The sequence below is a fragment of the Aspergillus sclerotioniger genome, assembly GCF_003184525.1.
Source record: "Aspergillus sclerotioniger CBS 115572 chromosome Unknown BO94scaffold_22, whole genome shotgun sequence".
Classification (NCBI taxonomy): domain Eukaryota; kingdom Fungi; phylum Ascomycota; class Eurotiomycetes; order Eurotiales; family Aspergillaceae; genus Aspergillus; species Aspergillus sclerotioniger.
Genome location: NW_020291012.1, coordinates 43,168 through 57,426, shown reverse-complemented (window position 1 = coordinate 57,426; position 14,259 = coordinate 43,168). Strand labels below are relative to the sequence as shown.

At 51.9% G+C, this 14,259-nt stretch overlaps 8 protein-coding genes across 8 annotated transcripts; 5 read left to right on the top strand and 3 right to left on the bottom strand.

Moving 5' to 3' along the window:
• Positions 1-301: 301 nt before the first annotated feature.
• Positions 302-1,723, top strand: BO94DRAFT_626076 (uncharacterized protein). The gene is made up of 2 exons (XM_025617332.1): positions 302-828; positions 876-1,723. The coding sequence occupies exons 1-2, from the start codon at positions 453-455 to the stop codon at positions 1,541-1,543; spliced, it is 1,044 nt and encodes a 347-aa protein (XP_025465124.1). The 5' UTR covers positions 302-452; the 3' UTR covers positions 1,544-1,723.
• A 177-nt stretch (positions 1,724-1,900) lies between these two features.
• Positions 1,901-2,359, top strand: BO94DRAFT_537142 (uncharacterized protein). Its single transcript, XM_025612199.1, has 2 exons — positions 1,901-2,045; positions 2,105-2,359. Exons 1-2 carry the CDS (start codon positions 1,936-1,938, stop codon positions 2,319-2,321), a joined length of 327 nt encoding a protein of 108 aa, XP_025465123.1. The 5' UTR covers positions 1,901-1,935; the 3' UTR covers positions 2,322-2,359.
• A 220-nt stretch (positions 2,360-2,579) lies between these two features.
• Positions 2,580-4,886, top strand: BO94DRAFT_471034 (putative C6 transcription factor; the record flags this gene model as incomplete). The annotated part of the gene is made up of 5 exons (XM_025608363.1): positions 2,580-2,827; positions 2,899-3,632; positions 3,705-4,128; positions 4,179-4,470; positions 4,527-4,886. The coding sequence occupies 5 exons, from the start codon at positions 2,580-2,582 to the stop codon at positions 4,884-4,886; spliced, it is 2,058 nt and encodes a 685-aa protein (XP_025465122.1).
• Positions 4,887-5,010: 124 nt separating this feature from the next.
• Positions 5,011-5,882, bottom strand: BO94DRAFT_154340 (putative RING finger domain protein). The gene is made up of 3 exons (XM_025605831.1): positions 5,663-5,882; positions 5,402-5,578; positions 5,011-5,318 (listed from the first exon to the last, which is right to left on the bottom strand). The coding sequence occupies exons 1-3, from the start codon at positions 5,764-5,766 to the stop codon at positions 5,135-5,137; spliced, it is 465 nt and encodes a 154-aa protein (XP_025465121.1). The 5' UTR covers positions 5,767-5,882; the 3' UTR covers positions 5,011-5,134.
• A 677-nt stretch (positions 5,883-6,559) lies between these two features.
• On the top strand, positions 6,560-8,201 carry BO94DRAFT_626072 (amidohydrolase family protein). The gene is made up of 2 exons (XM_025617331.1): positions 6,560-6,710; positions 6,763-8,201. The coding sequence occupies exon 2, from the start codon at positions 6,999-7,001 to the stop codon at positions 7,989-7,991; it is 993 nt and encodes a 330-aa protein (XP_025465120.1). The 5' UTR covers positions 6,560-6,710; positions 6,763-6,998; the 3' UTR covers positions 7,992-8,201.
• Positions 8,089-10,158, bottom strand: BO94DRAFT_154336 (sugar porter family MFS transporter). Its single transcript, XM_025605830.1, has 6 exons — positions 9,849-10,158; positions 9,497-9,776; positions 9,109-9,429; positions 8,682-9,041; positions 8,461-8,621; positions 8,089-8,383 (listed from the first exon to the last, which is right to left on the bottom strand). Exons 1-6 carry the CDS (start codon positions 10,024-10,026, stop codon positions 8,187-8,189), a joined length of 1,497 nt encoding a protein of 498 aa, XP_025465119.1. The 5' UTR covers positions 10,027-10,158; the 3' UTR covers positions 8,089-8,186.
• Positions 10,159-11,390: 1,232 nt separating this feature from the next.
• On the bottom strand, positions 11,391-12,092 carry BO94DRAFT_626070 (uncharacterized protein; the record flags this gene model as incomplete). The annotated part of the gene is made up of 2 exons (XM_025617330.1): positions 11,882-12,092; positions 11,391-11,818 (listed from the first exon to the last, which is right to left on the bottom strand). Exons 1-2 carry the CDS (start codon positions 12,045-12,047, stop codon positions 11,391-11,393), a joined length of 594 nt encoding a protein of 197 aa, XP_025465118.1. The 5' UTR covers positions 12,048-12,092.
• On the top strand, positions 11,925-14,126 carry BO94DRAFT_154279 (cation diffusion facilitator family transporter). The gene is made up of 3 exons (XM_025605829.1): positions 11,925-12,522; positions 12,573-12,623; positions 12,675-14,126. The coding sequence occupies exons 1-3, from the start codon at positions 12,224-12,226 to the stop codon at positions 13,936-13,938; spliced, it is 1,614 nt and encodes a 537-aa protein (XP_025465117.1). The 5' UTR covers positions 11,925-12,223; the 3' UTR covers positions 13,939-14,126.
• Positions 14,127-14,259: the final 133 nt, after the last annotated feature.

Sequence of the window (14,259 nt, the reverse complement as noted above, 5' to 3'; positions counted from 1 at the left end):
GAACACCTCAGCAGGGATCGGATGATGACGGAAGTGTAGTACAACCCTTGAGAAAGACCTGATACGACGGTGCCGATAATGACCTCATGGGAGACCTAGCCTGGAGTTAAGCTCGCCTTTCAGCCAAACATGTCTGATGAACCAGTAACATTGTGGATGGATGAATGGATTGTGAGCTGGAAGCCAGAGCGGAGGAGGCGTATGCACGCTAGTCCCTTTCCGGCATTTTGTACGATGTACGGTGTATAGTCCCTGGGATGGAGCATTCACCCAAGCTCACGTCCTTTCACATCGGATATTAGTTGGATTCTGTTCCTATCGCCAAATGATCCGTTGGGTTCGTGTCAGGGGTCTCGCCTCTCAGTATAAAATCTTGCCCAAAGACTCTGTTTTGCTACTTCTCGTTCGATATCAACCTCTCACTGCTTACTACCTCTTTCACCGTGGTTGGAATGGACATCGTACACGCTTCGAACACCGCTTTGGTTCAAAACCAGCCTTTGGTTGCTGTCTTCTTTGGTGGTACCTCAGGCATTGGTCACTACACTCTGCGTGCCTTAGCGACAGCTGAATCCAAGGGTGGCAAAGGGTTTCGAGCTTACATTGTCGGCAGAAATGCCAAAGCAGCTGAAGAGATCATCGAAGAATGTCGTGACATCTGCCCGCAGGGCCACATGAAATTTGTCCAGACAGACGATATCTCCTTAATCCAAGAAGTCGATCGAACCTGCGCCGAGATCATCCAGCTGGAGGAGAAAGCGAACCAGAACCCGCGAATCGATTACATGATGCTGTCGCAGGGAGGGTCTATCTTTCTCCCACGAAAAGGTATGCTCAAGGTGTCAGATATACCTGCAGGTCTAACAGATTTGCAGACACCAAAGAAGGGATCGATGTGACGATGTCATTGATGTATTATTCTCGCATGAGAGCCATCATGAAGCTGCTCCCTCTGCTCCTCAAGTCTCCTCTTCCCGCAAAAGTTGTCTCAGTATATGCGGCGGGATTTGAGGGCAAGCTCTTTCCAGACGACCTCTCACTTCGTGATTTGAAACATTACAGCTACTCACAAGCTCGGTCACATATGATATACATGCACACGTTGTTCATGGAAACCCTGGCTGAGCAGCATCAAGGAAATCTCAGTCTGATACACATATTCCCTGGTCTCGTGCTGGGACCCGGGTTTGATAGGCCGGATCTGCCTGCTTGGTTCAGGGTGTTGTGGCGTTGGGTTTTTGTCCCCTTCTTAGCGCCACTGGTCACAGTGCCACCGACCGAGTGCGGTAACAGGATGTTGAGTCTTGCATCACCACGCTATCCACCACGAGCAGTTGAGTCTTCTGGGACCCAGCAGGAGGCTGCTGTGGGGACAGATGGTAAGCAGGGGAGTGGTGTCTACTCTCTTAGTCGGAAAGGTGAGACCAATTACAACAAAAAGGCTTACCGGAAGATTGATAAGGATGAAATGCGACAGAAGGTTTGGGATCATACTGTGAAAGCTTTCGAAGTTATCGAGGCAGGGAAAGTTTTCACGGATTGAGTTGTCCAGGCTATTGGCTTTAGAGGCTGCGCATGGCTGAGTGTTTTAAGAACGTTTTTTGTGATCTCCACTACAAGTCATGTACTTCTTGTCGTACATTGAAGGATCGAATAAAATTATCTATCTAGTGCATTTGCCAATGTTCCAACATACTATAGCACAGCTCTAGAAACAGATAAGAAGTAAGTTCAGTTCTCTTACACATATATACTTAAGCTTAAGCTCCGAGCCTTGAACCGGAGATTCCGGCAGCTCCGCGGAAAGTCCGGTTCATGGACGGAAAAGTCCTCCGCTGCATCAACTATAAGATACGACTTTCCCACATGCCCCCATTACTTTTTCAATTTACCAACCCATTACAGATTCAGAATCTCTATTTGCTCTTCAAAGCCATGACCAGCCCAACCGCCGACCTCGTTGCCCTCAACTCGTCAACACTGGGCACAGCCATGCCGGAAGTGACTCTACCGGATGGCAGTAAAGTGCAGACAGGAACAGTGGGGTAAGCGGCCCCTCGAGCTCATTATATTATGTTTGTAGCACTCGAATTGACATGTATAGAGCGCTGCTGATCAACATTCGGGTGTATAATGAAGCTCATGCAAACGGCAACCGGGACAAGATGGAAACCCTTCGCACTGCCCTCAGAACCGCGATACCATTGTTGCAGAAAGTTGGCATGTTTGATCTGTTTCCGCCTGAGGAGTGGATCCAAGGTGATAACGAGGGGCGAAAGCTGGTGGGAAGGATATATCAGGAGTTCTTCGAATTGGCGTGATCGTATAAATGCTCTATAATTTCATAGTTAATTGAAGCGATACCGGATTCGGTTAGTAGAAGTCCTGGAAAAGCTGCCAGCCATCCACCAATCAGGTCTCAGGTCCCCGATAGCCTGCCGTCACTCCCTTCTTCAAATTCCCCTTCACTCATACTCCGATCTGTTTACAGCATTTATTACCAATCTATGGCAACAAACTAAGGAATAATTGCCGATGATACAATTGTGGTAACCATTGACTGGTGAATTGTCTTTAACATGCCAGATCCCAATTCGCACGGGCGCCAGACTCGGTCACCTGCGGTCCGCCGAAATGGATCCCTGCAGTCTTGCGAGCCATGTCGCAAATCCAAATTGCGATGTGACCATGGGAGACCGGTATGCAGCAGATGTTCAACAAAAAATATAGCAGCGAGATGCTTTTACCATCCTGCACCCATGACAAAAAGGGTAGCCTCAGGACTTGTTAAACCTTCTCGACAATCACGCAGTCAGCCAAATTCAAAGTGAGAATCTTGATCTTCTTTGCAAATGTGCCTCAAAAGCCGGTGGATGGGAATTTTTGACATTGATTTAGTATCTCAAGCCCAGGGCCTGCCCTGGAGAGCATTCATCGACTTCGCACCACTCTCGAGTCGCCCTCTGCTTCTCCAGGCTACTTGGGTTCGACAAGCTTTTCGGCCGTTCTTGCTGAGCACCGTTTAGAGTTCTCTCTTAATCTTGCAAGTAGCTCCATGCCTGGCACATTGGCACGACCAATTGATCCCGAGCGCCTCCAGACTGGAATGCGATTGCTCAAGTTGCTTCATAGCCTCAAGGTCTGCGATAGCTTAATTCGGAGATACTATTCTCGAGTTCTTGTTGGTGTCATCCCAGAAACAGTTATGACATCCATTCTACGCTCTACCCGGAATGTTCTCGAGAGCATTGATCACGGTGGAGATGTCGATAGTCAGTTTCAAGACCTGGTTTGTAAGATATCGCAGAATACATCCAGACCATTATCGACCCATGGTTCGATGACAGTGGAGCAATATTGTGCAACCTTTACGGATGAAAACTTGCGCTGGGAGGCTATAGGCATTGTGTTTGCAACCTCCGGCATATCGCTCTCGTCCACACCGGAAAATGACCCGGATCTTAACCAAGTGGCGCCAGACAATCCAGCCCGAGACAGACTTCGTGCTCAGCTGGTTGAGGCGAGCGGCACCTGCCTCGGATTCTGTGATCAGATGTCTTCCGTTAATGAGCTGTTAGGGTTCTACCAATATAACGATGTGGCTTTTCTCACCCACTGCTACGGTGACTCGAGTAAGTACAGAGGCCTGGATCCTTCCATTTTCATTGGAAAGTATGTATTCGTTAGCTAACATATGAAGCCAGGCTATCAAGCTTGGCGTCGCCGCGGTGAATTATCTGCCACGATATATGCAGCTGGACTTCATCAGGAGGGTTCGCCGGCCGATGACTGCCCCTTTTTTCTTCAGCAATGGAGAAGATGGTGCTTTGCTGCTGCATTCTCAATGGACAAGAATCAAGCCACATTCGTGGGGAGACCGCCATCCATTAATTATCGCTATTGCACACTAACACCTCCACTGGATCTTAGCGAGGACCTACTGATCACCGGTGGGGACAACCTAGCCAGCGCAATCTCAAAGCTAGATAGCTCGGGATGGGCAGCCAAGGACGAGAACGACCGAGTGAGTGTGCTCCGTCTCCGATTTACGTTCGCCGTGTTTAGGGAACAAGCTCTTGAGATAGCTCTGGGAACCAGTGAGCATGTAGAATTGGTGCAAAGAGCCAGGTGAGCCATCTCATACTAGTTAGGGTGGCTTCGTCGCTAAACCTCCACAGCCAAATTATCGAGAATGCGCGAGAGTCATGGGGAGCATGTCCTGCTCGTCTGCGATATGATGTTCCCGGGCAAGGGGATGAACTGGGGTGCTCTCCCAAGTCCTTCACCTTGCTTCACATTTTCCTTGACTATCTATATACTATTTTCCTCCTTCAGAGGACTATTGTCAAGCGTACGGACACCGGGCAGGAGGCTCTGTTGGATACGTCAAGACATATCCTGTCCATTATCGTCAAAGGCCATGCCAGCAGGGACACCGTCCTTGACTTGAGCACACATCGTGCTTGGATTGTATGTCGGACTGCTTCCATTACAATTTGCCCTTATCTGAAACTAACACGGCGCAGCTTCTCTACTACGGCCTCCCCAGTGCCAGTGTGCTCATCCTCGAGCTTCTTCACCAAAACCAAGGCCTGCGTTCATACACTACTGTGCTACCTCGCGCGGAGATTATCCGGAACCTGAGTGTTTTTATATCATGTCTGTCTTGGGTGGCGCGACCTGGCCACGGTAATTATCACACGTGCAAGGAGGTGGAGAGGAAGCTGTCCCATATTCTTGACCAGGTTCTCGATCCTCAGCCCATTGAAGACTTTGCCTTCAATGATGCCACCTCTGGCCTGTACAGCCTGCTAGACTGGGACAATCTCAACAACTGGGATTTCACTTCCGAGTATCTACCTTCGCAAAATGGACTTCCTCTGTGAGGATGTGATGAGTGTGTAAACATAAGGGTATCGCATTTGATCATCGCAGGTCATAAGTCATGAGAAAATGATCCAAGTCTATCAACCAGGGCCAATCAATGAGGGCCCGTATATAAGAACCAGACAAGAAGCAGATGGTGCTGCATATTCTGGCCGACATTATCGGAGTGGAGTAAGACGGACATCAGGCGAATGCCTTGAGAACCGAAAGAAACGGTCGGTCGGGGGTGGCGTGAGGCGAGCACCATTCAGACCATCCATACAAACTCATTACTGGGATGCGTCTCTTGAACGTAATATGCTCTATGGCAGAGGGGGCAATTGAAATGGTCCTGGAGATACCACTTCTCCAGACATTCTTTATGGAAGACGTGCAGGCATTTGAGTTCCCGGATCTCCTGACAGCGCAGGACGGACTCGAGGCACACGACGCTGATGGATGAAGAGGCGTTAGTGGGCGAATCAACTAGCGTGACGGATGGCGGATGGCGGATGGCCGCGACCCCCAAACGTACCATATGAAATCACCCTCCACGCCTTCCGACGGTAATAGGGGCCCTTTGGCTCGCGACCACCAGTCTTCTAGAGTTCGAGTTGGGGAGACGGCATCCAGCCGGCGCAGTTTGTCGTTGGAGCTGCCTTTCGTTTTGAGAACCGGATGGCGCTCCCGACGATTGACGAAAAGGGTCAGACTAATGCAGTGGATGGCGGGTGTCAGTGGCGCAAATGCCATTATCGTCATCATCATAATTCTCAGACTTAGGCCTTTAACTCACAGCAAACACATGATGATTAAGGTCGCGACTCCGAGTCCGATGCCCAAGACAATGGCCATATGATGATTCACCTGAGGGGATTTGCTTTCGTCCGACACCCCCATGTCTCGTCGCGGGGACTCGGGTGGGCGGATTGGGACGAGCGCGGTGACAAGCTGCAACCGAGGCCGAGGATGTTTATCTTTTGTCTTGCTTTTCAACCTTACAAAAGACCGTTCGCCGGGTCTGGGGCGTCTGGCCGCTAATAAAGGGCGCAAGCACTAAACGTTGTGCCTCTGATCGTCGTCACCTGGCGGGGTATGCGCCAACCAGGCTTTATCAGGCCATCCCGAAGCCATCAATCAGCAGATGCTCGTGAGACTCTGCATTTTCCACGGTCGCCGGAGGCTGGCAATTCATTCAACGGAATGAGGGGTTTGTGGATGAGAACATGGTTTGAAGAGCCGGTCATTGAAGTACAGTCGCCATCACCATGACAACAAAAGGTTCTTTGTCTTGTCTTGCTTCCGACTATGTGCCACCCCCCAAGCTTTATTCCCTCGAAAACCCCCCAGCGAAGGCATCTGGCTGCCTGCATTCCAAGCGCTTTTCCCCAGGTCATCCGGCAGCTTTGTCTACTAGTGCAGGTTGCCGCCTAGGCTGAGTCGGCTCAGCCATCCATCGCACTCGGCACTGACCGTCGGGCGATCGCTGCAAGCATCGATTCATTCCTTCCCATCCGCCCCAGACTAACTTCCTTGGCGTGGTGCAAGGGAGCTTTTCGCATGGACGGTCGGCTGCGCATGACTTGGGTGGCGGTCGCACTAGCCAGCAGACCAGCTGGTCACGCCATGTTGTGCCAGGTCATGCCACGGCGGTTGATCCACAGAGATCCCCCGGATATGCAGCTTTCAATCGATGGCTATGACGCAATCCGCTCGTGTCTATAAACTCCCAGATCTCCAGACGCAGTGGCCGTTTCTCCAAGCCAACGCACACCGCAGACTGCATCAGCTTGCTTCTGAGTTCTGGGAGTGTTTGGCAGAGGGTGCAAGGGGTGATGTTCTCCGTGCACGCTTATTTCCCCGCAATCCCGGCCACCCAAACTAACATGCTGACAGTACATCTGAAGCAGAAGTCACTAACCATCTCCCACAACAATCCTGAGGCCACCACCGTCGACTACTACCGCCCGGATTTAAGCAACATTTAACTCCACACCATCATGGAGATAACAACAATCTTACCCATTTCTCCGTCCAGGAGATACTATAGAGCACTGCCTATAAATATGCCGACAAAACAAGCTTCCCAGATTATTCTCATCTACAGATAACATCGACAACAATCACCAGCCATGGCCTCTCCAATGCAAGCCATCACCCTCGAAGAGCATGTTGCATTTCCCGCCCTGGACAGCAGCAACCCCTTCTACGACAACATCTGGAAGATCTTCCCCGAGCGCCTGAGCCTCGCCCAGGACTACTCCACCGCCCGACTCGCCAACATGGACGCCGGGAACGTCACCTTCCAACTCCTCTCCCACTTACCCGGCGGCATCGCCCTAACCGACCCCGCACGCTGCCGCGCAGGGAATGACGAAATGGCCACAGCCATCAAGCAACACCCGGGCCGATTCGGCGGCCTCGCAGCCCTCCCAATGGCCCATCCCCTCGAAGCCGCCAAAGAACTACACCGCACCGTCCGGGACCTCGGCTTCCACGGCGCCCTCATCGACAACCACCTCGCCGACGGAATCACCCACTACGACGCCGAACGATTCTGGCCCGTCTTCGCCGCCGCCGAATCCCTCGACGTCCCCATCTACCTGCACCCCTCACCCCCCTCCCCAGAAACCATACAATCCCGCTTCGCCGGCAAGTACCCCCTCCCCGCCGAACTGGGCCTCGCCACCGGCGCCTGGGGCTGGCACGAAAACGTCGGTCTGCACGTTCTCAAACTCTTCGCGGCCGGCGTTTTCGAGCGCTTTCCCAACCTCAAAATCGTCATCGGTCACATGGGCGAGCTCTTACCGATTATGTTGCACCGGATCGCGCGATTGCGCTTTTTTCAGGAGATGGCCGCCTCTCGGTCGAAGGGGATTCTGGATGTCTGGGATCAGAATATCTGGGTCACGACGAGCGGGATCTTTAGTATCGAGACGCTGATGATGGTGTTGCAGGTGACTAAGGTCGAACGGGTGATGTATAGTGTGGATTATCCGTTTGAGGATAATATTACTGGGAAGGAGTTCTTGGATAGGTTGAGAGAGAGTGGGAAGTTGACTCCTGATGAGGTGGATATGATTGCGTTTAAGAATGCGAGGGAGTTTTTGAAGTTGGGGATTTAAGATGGATGGATAGATGGTAGTGTAGATTCTTGATGGCGGGATGTCTTCGTAGGTTGTATATAGCGCTGTATATAGATAGGTAGGTAGATGGATATAGTGGTGTTGAGACTCGATGATGAGGACCTCGAGCTATTCAGAATGCATGTACAACACACATCGACCATCCCCTCACCATCACCAATATATAATAAGAAATCACACCGTATGCTCCACATTCACCACCGACACCCCCGTTTCCTCTGCCTTCTCAGTCTCCGTAGCCCCCTTGGCACCTACATCCTCAGGGAGAGTGCCCAACGCCCGACCTCCGAAGAGGAGATCGATTTCCTCGAGCGACTTTTGATTAGTCTCTTTGAACAGGAAGTAGACTGTTGGAAGCGTGATACATAGATCTATTCCGATGGTTAGTCCGGGTACATGCTCGCACTTAATAGGTAAAAAGAAGGAAAGGAAAGGGAAGGGAACTCACTCCACGCGGCAAAAATAAAATAGAACTTCCATTGGATCTTTTCCAGCGCGATCGGCGAGACCTGGCTCCAGAGTGTGCTTACGGCCCAGTTACCGGTTGCCGTGGCGAAGGCGTTTCCGCGGCCGCGGATTTGCATCGGCATTACTTCTGCCATGTAGACCCTGCATTATGTTTAGGGTTTCGTTCGTTGGTAGAGAAGGAAGAGGGGAGAGTATACTGACCAACTACAAGGTCCAAATGATAAAGAGAAAAAGACGGTGATGCAAAAGATGAAGAAGACGCCCCCGATACTGTAGCCCTTTCGGGTACCGTCTAGGTTCTGGGAGTAGAGGGCTGCTTCGCAGATTAGGGCGATGGAGATGGCGATCGTTCCGAACATCATGGGTTTTCGGCGTCCGACGCGGTCTAGGAGGAAGAAAATGAAGATGAAGTTGGTGATTGGGCCTACACAGTTGTAGATTCCGGCGACGAGGGTGTTGCGGTTGCCGGTGATGCCCAGGGCGTTGTACATGATTGTTTGGTAGTAGTTGACGACGTTGACGCCGGTCATTTGGGTGAAGACTTGGACGGCGATGCCGTGGCTATTTGAAGGGGGTATTTAGCAAGTGGGAGATAGGTTTGGGATGATGAAGGAGAACGGCAACGCACAATAGTCGGGTTCGCCATTGAGGGACACGGAACATGATAAGCCATCCGGGAGCTGTGGCGGCTTTTTCGGCTTGAATGGTGGATTTGATCTCGTTGTACTCGGATTGAATCCAGTCCTCGTTGGTGCCGTCAAAGTGTAGCTTTCGCAGGATTTTCATGGCTTCATCGTAGCGCTCCTTTTCGATTAGGTATCGAGGTGACTCGGGCATGAAGAACATGCCTATCACTAGGAGAAGCGCAGGGACGGCTTGAAATGCAAGAGGAAACCGCCATTGGACTTCGCTGGTGTCTGGCGCATGAAGGGATCCGTAGCCGACCCAGCTGATCTCAGGTCAACGTTGTTCTTAGGCGTAGGATATGCACATTGGCTGGGATAGTGGATACATACGTGCTGACAATAAATCCAACACCGATCATCTGCTGGGATAGACCGATGATGAACCCACGGGAACGTGGATGGGCGACCTCTGCTTGATATACGGGGACGGACATCGACATGAGACCAACGGCCCAGCCGGCCAGGATACGACCAACAAGGATCATAGCCAGGTTTTTCGCTGACGATTGCAGAATAGCGCCGATCATACATATCAAAGCACCCATCTGGATTGTGAACTTTCGTCCGAAGCGATCCATCGTTAGGCCCCCTTGGAGGGAGCCAATGCAAGCTATGAGTTATGTTAGCTAGCAGCGCAGAAGTGCAAGGGAGCAGAAATGTTAGAGCTGAAACGAGGTCCTACCTCCACCAGAAAATGTACTGTTAATAGCTCCAATGATGGACGATGTCTGGGTGGTATTGAAGAAAGTCAAGAAATTCTTTGACTCGATGACATCTGTCATGACACCGCTGTCGTAGCCGAACAGGAATGACCCTGTGGCTGCAAACGCAGCCAGCGAGATAGTAAAAGACCGACCCATCTTGAGATGCTCAAGAAGGCTGTTGTGTCAGGGTTTTAGGCCATGAATGTATGAGGTCGAACTATGGACAACGGAAGCTAACAAGGGTATAAAAGAAGCGCAAAAAAGGGCGCCAAACGGAAAGAGGGGCAGACAGCATGGTCTATATAGATCATTCTATGCTGAAACCTGGTTTAGGATCAAAACCACCACGAGGATCGCGGCAAGCACCTTGCATTGGCCGCAAGCCAGACTGGATAGGCTGACCGGTGGACGAAAAGACCGATGGCGGGTGCCAGGGATGCTGAAAGCCATGAAAATCCGGGGTGGCCGGCCTCGCCCGCCACTAGACCAACAAAAGAGGCGCCGGACGTCAGCCCGTGCGCTCTCGCAGTCTGTTTGACTGGCCCTGGCAGCCAGCCGGAGAAGGATTTTGCCTCAATGGTGGCGAGTCGAGTGCTTCTATTGGTTTTCCGTTCATACCGAGCTTCTGATAAGCCAATAGGGTATTTGATTCTGGGTTTCTAGGCGTTGAGAATGAGTGAATACCCAACCAGGCCAGCACTCGTCCGGGGTAGCGGCCCAGGTTGCCGAGGCAGACCGATGCATCGATCGTAGGAGCTGACTAGCAGCGGTCTAGGCTAGTCTAGGTGTCCCACTAAGCCTGACATGGCTGGTTGTAGATCAAAGCGCGGAGATGGCAGGTTGGGGAAGAGAGCCAAATTCGCGGAGGCTGAAGCTGAGTTGTCCGTCTCCATGCCGGGCACATGATCCCCTCACGTGAACCCAAGTCTTCCATCCCCATTTTCTGCCATTAAACTTCATGGAGGAAGGTCGTGCAACACGAGCCACAGAGGACTGGCTGCGGGGTAACCACAACACCATCCGCCTGGCAAATGAAGCCTCGACGCAAGCAAACTGGGCGCGCAAGGATACCCTTCTGGGAAAGGAAGATTAGCCGACCAGATCCTTGCCCATATGGTTAGTGCTTAGACACCAAGGCCAACGTGCCGTGTTAAGAGATTACAGGGATTGTCCGCACTTCTCGATTGACGGAACCGGGGCAGCCAAGCCCAAAGGATCGCAGCATGTCGAAGTCATTCGCACCAATCCGATGATAAATGGATGCCCAAGGAGATACCACTGGCTGCAACCTTTACCTGAGGGTGGAGGGAGTGATGTGTTGTATACAGTCTAGATGCTGTTTGCCAGTTTGGAGCAAACATACTATTGCGCTACTTGGAACAAAACTGTCTGACTCGGGGTATGGGGGGTATGACCCAGTGATGGCATCTTCGATGCCAGGGATATTGGCCACACCCTAGGTGACCAACACGATGGAAGAATGGATACTAGTTATCATTCAAGGCAATTTAGCGTCGAATCTAAGGCTTGTGGATACTTTCAACCGCCTGGTCGAAGTCCATGAGCTCATCAACCCTCTCCACAGGCCGTCCCCAGCGCACAATCCCTTCGGCATCAACTGCCCAGCTGCCACTCAACTGCCATCGATTTCCACTCTCCGTCGGCCGGTTCCAGATCCCTCTCTCCCGCCCAAGCTTCCAGATGGACAGGAGTCCGCCCGGACTCAGGACATGGCCCCAAGAGGTGAGTCCTAAGCCCCATTGCGCGTAGATCTTGCGCTCGGCATCGACGATGACCACCACCGGGTTAGCTTCGGCGTTACCTTCACCACCCACTGATTGCAGCCATCTGTCCGTTGAGGGCTGGTCACTGTGCGATACAGCGACAAAGTTGATGCTTGGGTTTTTCTCGGCAGCAGCACGCAGTTCAAGGAACGTTGCTTCCGCAACTAAGATTCATGTTAATTAGGGAATCTTATTAAAAGCATCTGTGTATTTGGGATGCTACTCACTGGGACATCCACAGTGCCTGAGAAAGGTTACAATGGTTGGCTTGCCGTTGTTAGCGGGGAAGGGCAGCAGTGCACAAGATGGAGCCTGCTGTCCGGGCTGGGGAATCGGAGACAGCTTCACGGGAGACGGCGAGAACCATGAGGCGGCTTCCTGCGAGAATGTCATTGTGAATATAGCAGCCAGTGACTAGGTAAGAAGTTAGGAAAGTTCTGTCCGCCTACGTCAACTCAAGCTGGGCCGATGCCGGGCCAGCCCGCGGCCCACCAGTTTCATTGCCGCATCTCCTGACGCCTTGAGCTCAATCACACTTCCACATTTACCGACAGTGCAGCGTCGGGAAGATGTCTTCGGTAAATCGCTCCAGCACGGTGCCGCCACCTTTATCGTCTTCTTTCCCACGATCGGATTCTTTCATTCGCCCGCGACAACCCAGCCTCAACGTAGATCGCGACATTCTATCCACACGTGGTCAACGCCTCGGAGGCTTAATCCGCCGTCGTTCTCTCAGCATCCAGAGTACCGATGGCTTTGACGAGAATGGTCGTCTCGAGGAATCTTTCCCTCAGGATTGCGGGGAGAGGCCTCCGGCCTTCGAACGCGCCAGGCGGCTCATCGGCGACAACAGGCCCATTTATAGCTGGTACGATGCATTTACATCAACTTGTTCGGTAAACTGACAGACTGCTGCAGGCAACGGTACTATCAAGACCCGGCTACGCTGAAGAAGATGCCAAAGTCCATGTACGTGCCCGTCTTACCCCAACTCAGTGTTGCCTTTGCTCAACCTATCAGGCGTGAGTATTACGAGCGCAACAATGATCTCATATCACAATACGTATACATCGACCGACTGCTGGATTCATCCCTCCCCCATCGCTTGATCGTGGATTATCACAACAACCAACCAGCGGAGTCTCCAGCTGCGCCCAACGGCCAAACAAACAACACAGCCTCCTACGGCACTGGGGATACCCAAGCACCAGGTAAAATCAAAAGAACCCCGCGGAATCTCTATCGAATCCCAAGCGAGAGCTCTCCCCTCTTGCCCCCGACAATCGAAGAACGGACCCCATCTCCGCCAGAGATCATGCCGACAGACGACGACTTTGTCGACAGTGGCGACCGCATAGTCACCGTCGCAATTTACGTTAACTTCGTCGCCAACGTCCTCCTACTAGCTGCAAAGATCGTCGCCATGACCATGACAAGCTCCCTCTCCGTACTCGCCAGCTTAGTCGACGGAGCTCTAGACTTCCTCAGCACAGCCATCGTCTGGACCACAACCACCCTCATCCGCCGACAAGATCGCTCCCGATACCCCATCAGTCGCCACCGACTCGAACCACTCAGCATTCTAGTCTTCGCCGTCGTAATGGTAACATCCTTCATCCAAGTCGCCATCACATCTGTCACCCGACTCCTCTCCCCCGATCACTCCGTCGTCGAGCTCTCCATCCCCTCCACCGCAGTCATGGCCAGCACCGTCATCGTCAAACTCGCCTGCTGGTTCTGGTGTCGTCTGATCAAGAACTCAAGCATCCAAGCCCTCGCCCAAGACGCCATGACCGACGTCATCTTCAACCTCTTCAGCATCCTCTTCCCCCTAAGTAACCCCTCCCCTTCCCTCCCCTCCTCAACCAACCTAACCAACCCAGTCGGCTCCCTAACCCGCACCTGGACCATCGACCCCCTCGGCGGCCTCCTCCTCTCCCTCTACATAATCTACAACTGGAGCGCCACAGCAAGCGAACACATCGGCCACCTAACCGGCGCCGCGGCCTCTCCCAAAGACCACAGTCTCCTGCTGTACATGATCATGCGGTTCTCCAAAGCCATTCTCAAAATCCAAGACCTAAAAGCCTACTATGCCGGCGACCGTCTCAACGTCGAAGTAGATATTGTCCTTGACCCTAAGACAAGACTACAGGATAGTCACGATGTCGGCGAAAGTCTGCAATATATGGTGGAAAGTGTTCCCACGGTCGATAGGGCGTTCGTGCATATCGATTATGATCCGTGGAATATTCCGAGTCATATGAGTCAGGTTGAGGGGTGATGTTCATACTACTATGTATAAGGATGGTGTTCTTGGTGGGGGAAGCTTGGATTAGCTTAGCTTAGCTTAGCTTAGCTTAGATGAGTTTGGACAGTGATGTGAGTCTGGATGCTGTAGAGGACAGTTTGTATGACTCGTTGCTAATGTAATAGCTATGATACTAGTAATTTGACGAACTATGGCCAATTATACGTCTACTAGAGAATGTTTTCATGGTAATGTATGGTTCACGACGAGGCGCGAGCTCGGTCCAGAACCATGTTACCCTGTATGTAGGTAAGAAAGAAAGAAAGAAAGTGGAAAGAACAGAAAGAGGGCTAC